The 13758-nt window shown below is 51.2% G+C and overlaps 1 protein-coding gene across 27 annotated transcripts in view; it reads right to left on the bottom strand.

Annotated features, from left to right (window-relative positions):
• Positions 1 to 13758, bottom strand: part of DLGAP2 (DLG associated protein 2) — a 1020080-nt gene that overhangs the window by 37526 nt on the left and 968796 nt on the right. For 18 of the 27 annotated variants that reach the window (XM_024345426.3, XM_024345427.3, XM_063816097.1 and 15 more), the window contains 2 exons: positions 4876 to 5225; positions 3770 to 3811 (listed from right to left, as the gene is read on the bottom strand). In XM_024345426.3, the coding sequence (XP_024201194.1) occupies positions 3770 to 3811; positions 4876 to 5225 (392 nt within the window). The remainder of the gene's footprint in view (positions 1 to 3769; positions 3812 to 4875; positions 5226 to 13758) is intronic. The other 9 variants (XM_063816099.1, XM_063816103.1, XM_024345420.3 and 6 more) reach the window with 1 other exon arrangement.

Raw genomic sequence — 13758 nt, 5'->3', positions numbered from 1 at the left:
TGAATAGTGGTATGTATATTACATTAAAGGCACACGCATATGATGAACTGTGCAGATTTTATCGTGGCTGTCTTTTATGAAATCTTTCTAAGGAAAATGAAGTTCTCCATTGCTGGAAGGTAAAGTCTGAAGGGGACATGGTAAAATCATACTTGGCCAGGAGGAGCTAAGTATTTTTCAATTTCAGAAATCCTGGGCATAGAGAGGCTTCATGTGAGACAGAAAAGCAAGTCTGGGACAAAGAAAATAAATTATTTTGTACAATGGAAAGGTAACTCAAGAGTCTTTTCCAAAGGAAATTCTGACTAGAATTTCAGTGTGAGCAGACTGGCTCACATCTATAATCCCAGTGCTCTGCAAGGCTGAAGGGGTAGGATCACTTGAGCCCATGAGTTTGAGGCTGGAGTGAGCTGTGATTGCACCACTGCACTCCAGCCTGGGCAACACAGCAAGCCCTCATCTCTTAAAGTTTTGAAAAATATATAGGTGCAAGAAAAAAGATGAATGCGCAAAATCACTGTGCCACCTCCCATGCAGTCCCAGGCTAGCAGCAGCGTCAAAGCCAACCAGCCTCCGCTGAGCCCAGCTTCTGTACGGCTGCTGAGAAAATGAATGTGGGCGGGGCTGGCAGCGGGAACCGCTCACTAGTAATACTGGGCCAGGGTGCCAATCTGTAATCTTTGCTCTCCCAACAAGCTCATTTTCCGCTCTTCCTTCAACACCTCACACGGAGCAGGGCAGGTGCCCTGAATGTGATGCAAACTCCTGTTTATTTCCCTCTGAGACGTGCTCTGCCTCCCAGATCTACGGGTGAGTGGCCGGCCCTGCCTGTGAGGCTTTGAGCTGTGGGGCAGCCGTGAGGAAGAGCAGCTGACTGTGTGCCTGGAGAATCAGGCAGACACTTTTATCACAGGCAGGACATTCAGAATGGACAGCCGCAGAGTCTTTTCCAGGCTGCCCCTGCCTTCTCACAACCTGGTGAGATCACAGAATAGAAACTGATCTCCTTGGCTGGCCATGGTGGCTCATGCCTATAATCCCAGCACTTAGGGAGGCTGAGACAGGTGGGTCACCTGAGGTCAGGAGTTTGAGACCAGCCTGGCTAACATGGTGAAACCCCATCTCTACTAAAAATAGAAAAATTAGGCGTGGTGGCACATGTCTGTAATCCCAGTTGCTCGGGAGGCTGAGGCAGGAGAATCATTTGAACTCAGGAGGTGGAGGCGGAGGCTGCAGTGACCTGAGATCGTGCCACGCACTTCAGCCTGGGCAACAGAGTGAGACTCCATCTCAAAAAAAAAAAAAAAATTAAAAATAAAAAACAACAACAAAAAAACTGATCTCATTTATAAAGGTGGGGCTCACAAGGCACCAGGGACAGAAGGACCCTGAATGTTAGACCAGGCCTCCGTCCCACCTAACCGAAGTATCTGGGAGCTGTAAACATTTCCCAGAGTTCCCCAAACTCACACATGCACACAAAAGAAAATGGAAAACTTAGCAGGAGAGACAAACCGCAAAGGATAAAAACGAAAGTGAATACACAAATGGTCCAATTGGAATGAAGAAAAGCGAGGTCAGGCCAGACCGGGTCAGAGGACCTCTCCGAGGTAGCTCAGCCATGCCCACAAGCTCTCCTCCTTATCCTAGGACTGGCCTATGAGTGCCAAAGCTGGGGCCCATTCTCTCCTAAGGGCATCTGGCCTGCAAATCTGGAGCTGTGATGAGACCTGTCTGTGAGTCCTGCTGTAAGGGCCAGACTCAGGTGGCCATGTCCAGACATCTGAGGAACAGGGGACTTGCCGCTGGCTTCTGCTCTAAGCTGGGCAGGGAAGGAGGACGGGGGCCATAGGAGGTGTGAGCTGAGGACCCTCACTCACTAGGGATCATGTTAGACGTAGCCCAGTAATTATAATGAGAATCCTGAATTCAAACCCTGATAGTAAAAGGTCATGCAATGCACTGTGAACAAGGGAGTTGCCTTGTGGGACAGGACCCCACCCCCCCGGGACAGGACCCTCCTGGAGCTGTCTCTCCACGAGCCAGCGAGTCACAGAGGGCGTGAGCTCCACAGAAGATGTGTTCAGTGACGTGGACGCTGTTCATTTGTAGGAAGGACATTTGCAGAACACAGATTCTCCTGCTCTCTGCACTCAGACAAAACTGTCCCCAAAGGTCCCGGAAGCCAGTCCCGTTGAATGCTGGTGGAACACGGGCTAGCCAGCTCTATGAGCTGCGGAACAGCGTGACACGTGCCCTGTGTCCCAGAACAGGAACAGAACCAGGGCAGGCTCCTGAGGGCACGGAATCATTCTGGGATTTTCTCCTCTTTGAGAAGCAGAGCAGAGAGGGGTAGAGTGGAGTGCAGGCTCCAGTCTCGGCCACTGCCTTCACTCATGGCCTTGGCCGTGAGCCCTTAGGCAAGTCACTGACCCTCCCTGAGCCTCAGTTTTCCCATCCATAGTCTGGGCACAATTAACAACCAGCACACAGGGTTATTGTAAGGATTAAATGGTGCCTGGCAGGGACATGGCCACCTGTCCACAGCCTGCTGACTCTTGTCCCAGCCTGTCACCTCCTGCCCTGGCAAGGCTGCCGTCTGCAGCTCCCCTCCTGACGCCTCCCAGGCACCCACAGGAACCCGTCTTTCATCTGCTCGATTCCTTCTTTTCCTCCCCTGTACTCCTGCAGTGGCTTCAATTCTTTGGCTGTTTTCCTTATCCTGACACTGGAGCTGCTCCAACTACATTTTCTCTGTAGCTTTTCAATTCACTTCCTTTGGATAATTGTGAGACCGCCAGCTCACAGGATGCACAGAAAACACACAGGATGTTGTGCGTAATTTTTTCTTACTGCCATGAAAGGTGACTTCGTCATCCACCTGCATTCCTGTCTTTGCATCCATCCTCACCCAGCACGCACCCAGCGGCCCATCCGTCCACTCGCTTACCCAACATTTACTGAGCACTCCCTATGTGCCAGGCACAGTGCTGGGTGCAGGGTGGCAACAGGCTGGGGGTGGCAACAGGCTGGGGGTGCAGTTCCCTCTCACAGGACACAGTGTGTGGGGCTGGGGTCCAGAGAGGCATCCGGGAAGGGGTAAAGGCACAGGCTGAGCTTTGCAGGGGAAGCTGGGGGGATGAGGAGAAGCCTGTACTCAGCAGAGGCTGCCATGCCAGGGGTGGGAACTGGGAGCGGAAGAGGGCTGACCACGGAGGGGTGTGGGGTCCTGGCTGTGGGCGGGGCAGGAAGCGGCGGCACTGTGCCGAGCTTGCTGACTTAACTGTGTGAGTTTCCAAAATTATGTCCCACTCATTTCAGATAAAGTCGGTACTGCACGTGCTTAGAAGTGGGCCCTGCCTCAATCGTGGCTGGGTGGATATCCTGGAGGGCACCTGTGGGAGGCGGCTGAGGAGAAAAGAGAGAGGGTGGGAGTGTCTGGCAATGGGAAGTCACCTGGCTAATTTGGGGGCCTCTCCAGTCTCTACTGCAGACGTGACCCTGGAGACGGAGACGGAGACGGGCGATGGCACCCTAGCTTTCCTGCTTACCGGCGCCGGGGCCCAGCGAGGCCCAGGGCTGCAGGCAGGTTAGGGACCCCGGTGAGCCCCTTGTCCTCATCTAAGGGGGACGGATGGGAGCACCCAGCATAGTGCCTGGCACATAGAATCAGGACAGAGGCGACAAGAGCGGTCGCATGAACATCCAAAAAAGGGAGAGAAAATGAAAGTCATGCGGACGCGGCTTTGGAGCACATTTCGGTACTTACATCTGACCTTGGGTATGGCTGATGCTCTGGGAATTCAGAATCCTAAACAAAACAATGAAGCCACAGTGTGGAGACCTGGTTCGGAGGCCCTGGACCAGCGGGCGGCTCCCCTGCTCTCTCCGCCCGCATGCCTAGCTACCAGCGCCGCACGGGCCCGGCTCTCAGCACGCTCCACTCACCCGCCTCCCTGGGCCGCCCCAGCGGCAGTCAAGAATCTGATTGTTAAAGCTCCGAGGAACGCAGGCTGAATGCAGGGGTAAAAGGAAGCAGGAGGTGGGCCGTGTTGGCAGAGGGCTTGACGGCCAGCCCTGCTCAACCACGTCCGCCAGATCCCGGAGGGATGCGCTACCTGACCCAGATCACAGGACAATCTCCCGGCCTCCCTGGGTGCACAACACTGCACCTAAAACAGACTTGCAGAGGGAGGTGCGGCGTGGGCAGGAGCCGGCCAGAGCTCTCCATTCACGGGGAAAGGAACCGTCTGCCATGTCTATGTCATGGGTAGACATCTGGGGGCCCAGATGGACGGCGGGTCAACCGTCTGTGGTCTGAAACCATGGATGCAACATCTGTGACCCCAGCTGAGGGGCCTGCCAGCACCTGAAGTTGCTGTGAGCACGTCCAGTTTCTGTAGAGAGGAGAGCCTGCCCTTCCTTTTACCTCTTCATTCCCAACACCTTTTGGTTTCCCCACACAACTCTTTGGCCACAATACCGAAAAGCTTTTGAAAAATCAGACTTCAACAGAAACCCTCCCCTTTAAAACATCAAAACAGTGTTATCTCCATACTCTCTAGGCAGCCTTTGGCCCTTGGAAAACAAGTGGCCCGGAGTGTATTTTCAGGGTGGCAGGGGACAGGGAGCTGGAACCCCTGGGTTTCCTTCAGCCCTCCACTGGGGTCCGCGTCACCTCGGGGGTCTCCCACCTACTCACTGCGCTGGCAGGTCTGCAACGCGAACGCACAGCCCTGCGCTCAGGTTCCACAGCCCTGCTGGGGTTACAGTCAGTGCTAAGGACCCAGGGCTGCTGGTTGGGTTTTGGCTTATTCTATGCTATTGGCAGGACTGAGTGGAGCGAGGCCCTGACGGGCGGCCAAGAGCAGCTACCTGAATCCCGATGGAGGAGCAGCGGCTCTTGAGGAGTTCCTCCGCCTTGGACACCAGGATGGCCTTGTCGCTGGTCCGCACAGAGCTGCTCTGGCTCTCGGGCAGGTGGCGCTGGGCAGCGGCCGTCTCCAGCGCGAGGTTCATGGCCTTGTTGCTGTCCAGGCTGTCCGTGGAGTTGTAGAGGCCGCGGCTGTCCTGGGGCCACGGGGACATCCTCTGTGCGCGGCTGTCCTGGTAGGCGTCCTGGGTGGATTCGGTGCTGCTCTGCGCCGTCACCGAGATCAGAGGCTTGGAGGTGGTCCGCGGGGGCACCGGTGGGGGCGTTTTCTTGTAATTTGTATATGAGACAGCTGTAAGAAAAGAAAGTCCCAAGTCAACAGGCGTGTTCTTCCCCGTCAGCCTCTGGTCTCCTGTTTCCCCACGCCCATGCCCTGTGGTTGACGGAGCAAGTCTGTTCCTGGATGTCTAGCCTAAGAAAATAGCGTGAAATGAGGGGACAGTGAGACAGCAGACATGAATATACCTGTAACTGTGCAGGATTATAAAAATACCAGCAAACCCAGCAGCAGAGACACAGCTAAGCAAGGTGCGTCCCTGCAGGACAGCACGCAGGCGTGGCATCATTTAAAAATACCGACAAATCCAGCAGCAGAGACACAGCTAGGCAACGTGCGTCCCCTCAGGACAGTGCGCAGGTGTGGCGTCATTTAAAAATACCGACAAACCCAGCAGCAGAGACACAGCTAGGCAACGTGCGTCCCCTCAGGACAGCGCACAGGTGTGGCGTCATTTAAAAATACCAACAAATCCAGCAGCAGAGACACAGCTAGGCAAGGTGCGTCCCTGCAGGACAGCGCACAGGCGTGGCATCATTTAAAAATACCGACAAATCCAGCAGCAGAGACACAGGTAGGCAGCGTGCGTCCCCTCAGGACAGTGCGCAGGTGTGGCGTCATTTAAAAATACCAGCAAATCCAGCAGCAGAGACACAGCTAGGCAAGGTGCGTCCCTGCAGGACAGCGCACAGGCGTGGCATCATTTAAAAATACTGACAAATCCAGCAGCAGAGACACAGGTAGGCAAGGTCCATCCCTGCAGGACAGCACGCAGGCATGGCATCATTTAAAAATACCAGCAAACCCAGCAGCAGAGACACAGCTAGGCAAGGTGTGTCCCCGCAGGACAGCGCACAGGTGTGACGTCATTTAAAAATACCAGCAAACCCAGCAGCAGAGACACAGCTAGGCAAGGTGTCTCCCCACAGGACAGCGCACAGGCATGGCGTCATTTAAAAATACCAACAAACCCAGCAGCAGAGACACAGCTAGGCAACGTGCGTCCCCTCAGGACAGTGCGCAGGTGTGGCGTCGTTTAAAAATACCAACAAATCCAGCAGCAGAGACACAGCTAGGCAAGGTGTGTCCCCGCAGGACAGCGCACAGGCGTGGCGTCATTTAAAAATACCAACAAATCCAGCAGCAGAGACACAGCTAGGCAAGGTGCGTCCCCGCAGGACAGCGCACAGGCGTGCCGTCATTTAAAAATACCAACAAATCCAGCAGCAGAGACACAGCTAGGCAAGGTATGTCCCCGCAGGACAGCGCACAGGCGTGGCGTCATTTAAAAATACCAGCAAACCCAGCAGCAGAGACACAGCTAGGCAAGGTGCGTCCCCGCAGGACAGCGCGCAGGTGTGCGTCATTTCTACGCAGGTCATGTCATCGTGGAAAATGCTGATTCTATCACGCTAGGTTCAGAAGCAGGCCGGATGCTAAACCATGCACAGGTCAAGATGGAATCTATTTGTACAGGAAACCTGTGTGTGAGAAGAGGTCACCAGCACCTGAAGATGTTAATCGCGGCTGTTGAGTGACAGGATGGCACTGTCTGCTCTTGGGCTTGTGTGTTTTTCTAAAAATCATTATAACGAATAGCTACTGTTTCTATAACGGAGAAAATATATAATAGCAGAAACTCATTTGCTTCCCTATAAGTACAGGCTCCATAGGTTTAAGTTGTAGGAAGACCCCTGGAAAGGGGCCAGCTCTGTGCATCTGAGCTGGGCCAGGCCACGCTCACCTGTGGCCATCACCAGCCAGTCTCCTCCCAAACTCGAGTTGCACGGGGCATTCTGTACCGCCGGCTGTACAGCCGGACAGGCCACCAAAGCAAAATACATGCATCTGGAGGTGATAACTGTATTAAATAACTCTTAGAACCTACCAAAAATGCATGAGACACCTTGGCCTGGACTCAGGCTATGACTTATTTTTATAGAGAGGATGAACTCCCTAACACTCTCCCTCAACAGGAATTGGTTGTCTGTTACAGTCAATTATTTTCCTTTATTGCACAGGAAGAGCTGATAAAAGTGCTTCTTGAAGGGAATCTGCTCCCCTCATCACGGTGCAAAGCAAACACCACCCCACCCCTGCCACACACACACAGTGGGAGGCACTGCCAGGCTGCTTGTGACGTAGGTGAGTGCGCACGTGGGCGTCTCCTGGAGGGGTCTGAGCGCCGTCTGTGAGGACAGACCGAGCAGCAGTTTTCCCCAAGGATGTCCAGACACGGTGCCCGAGAGCAGCTGCCGGCTGCTGCAGGTGGAAACACATCCTTTCTGTGTCTGCAGGACACTTCCCATCCCTCACCTCCTCCAGTCATTTTTAACCCATATGAGTGGATTTTCCTAATCCACTCTGACCTCTAATGTCATCCCAAGTTAACAAGGACAAACGACAAAACAAGCCTGCCATTCAGGATGACCTGTGCTTTAAGGCATAATGTTACATATTAACATTTACAAAGTGGAGACTTTGTTTTGTTTTGTTTTGTTTTGAGATGGAGTCTTGCTCTGTTGCCCAGGCTGGAGTGCAGTGGGACGATCTCAGCTCACTGCAGCCTCTGCCTCCTGTGTTCAAGTGATTCGCCTGCCTCAGCCTCCCGAGGAGCTGGGATTACAGCGCCTGCCACCACACCTGGCTAAATTTTGTATTTTTAATAGAGACAGGGTTTCACCATGTTGGCCAGCCTGGTCTCAAACTCCTGACCTCAGGACCTCAGATGATCCACCCACCTCGGTCTCCCAAAGTGCTGGGATTACAGGTGTGAGCCACCACATCCAGCCCAAAGTGGATACATTTGTAAAAAGCATGCATTGGAAAGAGAATCTGAAGCCTAGAAAACAGAGGAAGGATGATCAGATGTTATTAAATCAATCGGGTGCTGAACTTCTCTTTTACCAGACAAACATTCAAAATCCTGTCTTTTTTTTTTGATCCTGACTTTTCCCTCTAACGTCAATCAATGCCTTAAGCAAAATTATTGAAAACTGAGAAGATTCAAGGCACTATTTAGGAGACTCAGAAAGTTCCCAAGACTTCTCCATCCCAAAGGCCAACAGTGCCGGGGAGAGACCTGGGTTAGGAAATATTTCGTTTTTCTGGGTGGGACGCGTTGGGGACTGCGCATTCATCTCACCTTGGCAGGGATGAGGTCCCTTTAAACACTTGCTTCTGACGACGCCTTTCCTGACAGTGTTTCATAGCGCTGATTTATCAAGGGTGTTAAGTGCGACACGGACACATGATCAGAGAGCCGGCAGGTGGAGGTGTGAAGAGGGCTCATCGATAAAGGGGTTTCCATGTGACAGCCCTGGAGAGTAGGCGGCTGTTTTCACGGTAACCCATTTGTCATGGGTCATTTACAGAAAACAGAATCTTTATCATTAATGACACGTCTTCAGATTCTATGGCTCTGGCCGAAGGCAGGCCCGGTGTCCGCTGCGCGCTGGAGCGAGATTGCGGACGGGGGCTCTCAATGACCTCTCCAGTGGCAAAGCTGGCTCTGCGCTGGTTCTCTTAAGCAGAAATATTGATTCCGAAGAAGTTTTGAGTCCCAGCAATAGGGGTAGTAAAAAATCAAAGGCAACAGAGAGACGCAGGAATATAGATTAAAATGTGACATCTGCCTTATTATAGTTATATTTTTCTTTGGCAAGTTTGAGATGAGTAGAAAGGTGATATTAAACACGCCAAATTGGTTGGATTTTCCCAGCGAGGTTCACCTCAGCAGTGAACGATGGCATGTATCAAGCGTCATAACCATGTCACAACATGTCACAGGCAAATGCAACAGGGAGGAAAGTAATCAGTTAGTGACCTTCCCAGAAAATTCGAGCAAATGCATGCAAATTCATCCCCACCTTGGCTCATTATGTGTTTCATAGTCACTCTCAAAGGTCTGTCACCACTGTTCAAAATCACAGACCTTACTAAGTGTATTTAAGTAAAATTTAAAGAGTCTGAAAAATTTCACAAAAGAAGTAAACCTTCCTTCCTGTATGGAATATCTCGTAAATTAAAAAAAACTTATGGGGCAGGTTATGACTTATCTCCATGATCACAGGAAAATCACATACCACATCTTCTCACTTTATAATGTGTTTGCTACAGGCCGATGAAATGATTTTTTAAACTGATTTCTTTGTAAAAATGTAGTTGCATGCCACACTTTTAAAACAAACAGATTAAGAAGGAGCAGTTCACCTCCAGCGCACAAAAAGAAGAATTTACTACACTCCAACTGGCAGGGCACACACAGTGATTTTTCCTGGATGACAAAAGAAAGACATTATGCTGTTTCTAAGTGTGTGTGCACATGCCTGCCAGGTTGCTCTCAAAACCACTAAAACGAAAACGCGGTTTGAAGCAATTAGCTGTGCTGCAGTGATACAGGGATTATCACTGACTGACTTTCGTAAAAATTGTGGTTGGAACTTTGTGAAAGAGTATTGTTTTTCACCGTATCAGCAAGGCTGCAATGTTGAACTGAATGTCCAGGTCGAACTGAATGTCCAGGTCGAACTGAATGTCCATATGGTTGCTGTTACCATATGGGTTTTCCAGAGACCATTGATAAGGGGGCTGAAGACCCTGGGCTTTCTTGCACGTTGGGCACCGATGGAAAGTGCCTGGCAAGCTTCACTGGTGGATATAATATTTTAAGATTCGCTGATTTCAGGAAGCATTTATCTACAGCCTAAGAGCCTGGCCCCAGTGTGCTCCATAATCACACTGAAAAGGCCGTCCTGAGAACCGAGGGTGCAGCATCAGAGACTAGGGACGCCCAGAGAGAGACTGGGGTTGAAAGAAGCTTCCTGGGGGTGAGCCTGGCCGTGCCTTGAGATGGATGGAGCTGCTCCTGGGAAGCAGGAGTAGGACGGGCCAGCGGACATGGCCTGTGCCTACATGTACCCATGCCACCACGGGAAGGGCTGGCTAGTAGACGTGGCCTGTGTTGTAGACGCACCGATGCCACCACAGGAAGGGCCAGGTGACACGGCCTGTCCTGTAGATGCACCAACGCTGCCACGGGAAGGCCAGTGGGCATGGCCTGTCCTGCAGAAATGCTGATGCTGCTGTGCCCGCACCCACAGCCTCAGCTCTAGAAAGGCAGCCCTGGTGTAGGAGGGTTTGGTATCAGTGGATCAGTTGTCATCAACAAAACCACTATTCTCTGGCATAAGGATACTGCAAACTTTACTTGGATTTCCCCAGCGGTCTGCAGGCTCCTCTGGGGGCTGAACCGACTGGTCACATTAGTGCTCTGGGGATACGGCCCGACTTCTTCTTTTCTTTACAAGCGTCATGGAGTTTTCCTCAAACTATTTACCTTCTGGCAGAAACAGCAAATGACCATTCTGCCGTTCTCTCTTCCTCTAAATCAAAACATGTGCTGTGATGCTTGAACGCTTGTTTTGCTCTGCTTTCCTCTGGTGATTTAATATCTTGAGATGATTTTTACCACTCCCTGCAGTTGAGTTTCACTTACAGGATCCACAGACTCACAGGCAAGTCACAGCTGTCAGACCAAACCTCCCCTGTGAGTCGAAGTTAACCATTTCGCTCAGGGCGCAAGGGAAAGGGGGGCTTCTCGGTCCTTTCCTGCAAAATCTGTGGACAGGGAAATCTCACACACTTCTTTCTGGTTCTATTAAATCAATCTTTCTTGCTTCAGACATGAAATCATGTCATCATGTGATCTTGGAGAAACTGCCTTCCCTCGATCTGAGGGTGCTCTGCGGTGTCCGGCGTCTCACGAAGCGGAGATAAGCATCCAGAGAAGCTGGCGAAGACGGGTGCACAGTAAGGGCGCTGTCACCACCGGGTCCCCAAACAGCACTGGCCGACTCCACCATCAAAGAAGAAAAGAAAATGCCAGCAGCAGCTGCAAACTTGCCACCACCCCTTCATTTCTTCAGTATGAGAAAGAAAAGTCACCTTGGAGTGCGCATGTGCGTGTACACACACACTCACACCCCACAGTCACATGTGTACACAGGCACACATCCCCCACACTAACACATGTACACACACACACACCCCCCACACTATGTGTACACACAGGCACACATCCCCCACACTCACACATGTACACACGCACACACCCCACACTCACACATGTACACACACACCCCACACTCACACATGTACACACACTCACACCCCACACTCACACATGTACACACACACACCCCACACTCACACATGTACACACACACACCCCCCACACTCACACATGTACACACACGCAGTCATATCCCACACTCACACGTGTACACACAGGCACACATCCCCCACACTCACACATGTGTACACACACACACACCCCACACTACGTGTACACACAGACACGCATCCCCCACACTCACACATGTACACGTGCACACACACCCCACTCACATGTGCACACACAGGCACACATCCCCCACACTCACACATGTACACACACACCCCACACTCACACATGTACACACACACCCCACACTCACACATGTACACACACAGAGTCATAACCCACACTCACACGTGTACACACAGGCACACATCCCCCACACTCACACGTGTACACACACACCCCACACTACGTGTACACACAGGCACACATCCCCCACACTCACACATGTACACATGCACACACTCACACCCCACACTCACACGTGTGTACACACACAAACCCCCACACTCACACGTGTGCACACACTCACAGCCCACACTCACACGTGTGCCAGGCACTCTGTGGAGCATGTTATACTTTGCAGTTCATTAAGCTTCAGAACAACCTTGTGGGGTAGGCAGTCTTGGCATTTGCATATCTTGGAAGAGAAGGTGGAAGTCTGAATGGGCTTAAACCTCTTCATGAAATCTGCCCACAAGAAAAATGATAGAACTGAGATTCAGATGCTTCTCCAGTTGTTGGTTATAATGAGGCTAGTTTTCTTTTTTGTGACCATTTACATAGCAGAACCTTATTTCTCATGACCTGATCTAGTGTTTTCTCATTTAAGAGACGGGTCCAAGAGTGCACGTCAGAATCCTTGCCCGCTGCAAAATTCAATGAAAGAGGCACTTATTTCAGCAAGATTTATGGCAGTTCCAGGTTTCCTAAAAACAAAAAATCAAAATGCCTTTGGCGGCAGAAGATATTTTAAAGATTATACCCTGACACTCCATGACCCAAATTGTTTAAAGGGACTGTTAACTAATGGGCTTAAGCCAGAGTAAGAGGAGATTATATGACATGGGGTTTCAATTCCTTAAATCATACCAAATCAGTGAAAATTATTTTGGGAAAGAGGCCTTCGAATATTTGTTTATTGGCCTGATGGTATATTTTCCTGGTTCATAGGAAAGGTGTGTGGGACCCACTGATTTCCAAAGCATCAGTTCATCCCTCATGACCTATGGGCGGAAGACCCTTTGCAGCAGCCCTGTGACCGTGACTGTGTACTTCCCCTGAGGTCTTGCTGTGGCACAGCACTCAGGCTCACCATACTGTAAGGAGCGTGACCGTGTTCTTCCCCTGTGGTCTTGCTCTGGCAGAGCACCCAGGCTCACCATACTGTGAGCAGCGGGCTTTGCAGGAGATCTGGCTCTCTGTTTCAGCTGAGTGATGGTGATGACACCGGCTGAATTGTCCCATAGGGCGGATGTTTACAGTTTCTTTAGATAAACATAGAAACTGACCCTCCTAGTCTTGAAACCTGAGAAAGTTACATCTGTCTTATCTGGGTTCCTTTCTAAGGACAGCAGCCATCGGGCCTCCCAGATAGCATCATGGAGCTGCAATTCACCAGATCACTGCATCCAGACAATGAGACCAAAGACCTCACATCCACTCTGACTGCCCAACCCATCATCTGCTTCCTGGTGGCCGCCTCTTCCTCACAGCTCCCTCATTTCTGTTTTCCCATACATGGTTACATTTCTTCCCTGCTATATAAACCTCTAATTTTAGTTTGCCAGGAAGATGGATTTGAGATGGATCTCCCATGTCCTTTCCTGCAGCATCTGATGAAAGCCTTCTTCCCTGGCAATACTCGCTGTCTCAGTGATTGGCTTTCTGTGCAGTGAGCAGCAGAACTTAGACCCAGCTTCTGGCCTTTTGTCAACAGTGATGTTACTCCCTGCCTCTTCTCAGTGCTCCTACTGGCCATGTCAACATAGTAGAGGCCATGGAGAACAGGTGGTCATGCACCACACAGGTCTGCAGCCCCCACCACCATGAGGCGCAGCACCTCAGCGAGACGAGGAGAAGCTGGGCCCAGCAGGCTGAGAATGAGAGCTCTCCTGGGGCTCCAATGTGAACAGGAAGAAAACCAGCTTGAATGGCTTTGAAAAGGATTTCTATTTAGATAACGTTTTCTTGGAAAGAGCTAGAGCTTGAACACTTGTGAACTGCCAGTCACTGCTGTCTTTACCTGGATTTGTCCCCTAGCCTCCTCCAACCCTTGCCAGCAGAAACAGGTGAAGTTTCTCCCTGTCTTGTAGACAGGAAGTGGAAGATTCCGGTTCCAGCAGCCTTGTTGCTGAAAGTTGCGGT

The sequence above is a fragment of the Pan troglodytes genome, chromosome 7 (assembly GCF_028858775.2).
Source record: "Pan troglodytes isolate AG18354 chromosome 7, NHGRI_mPanTro3-v2.0_pri, whole genome shotgun sequence".
In the NCBI taxonomy this organism is placed as follows: Eukaryota; Metazoa; Chordata; class Mammalia; order Primates; family Hominidae; genus Pan; species Pan troglodytes.
Note: the sequence above shows the minus strand (reverse complement) of the source record. Positions and strands in the feature narration are given on the sequence as shown.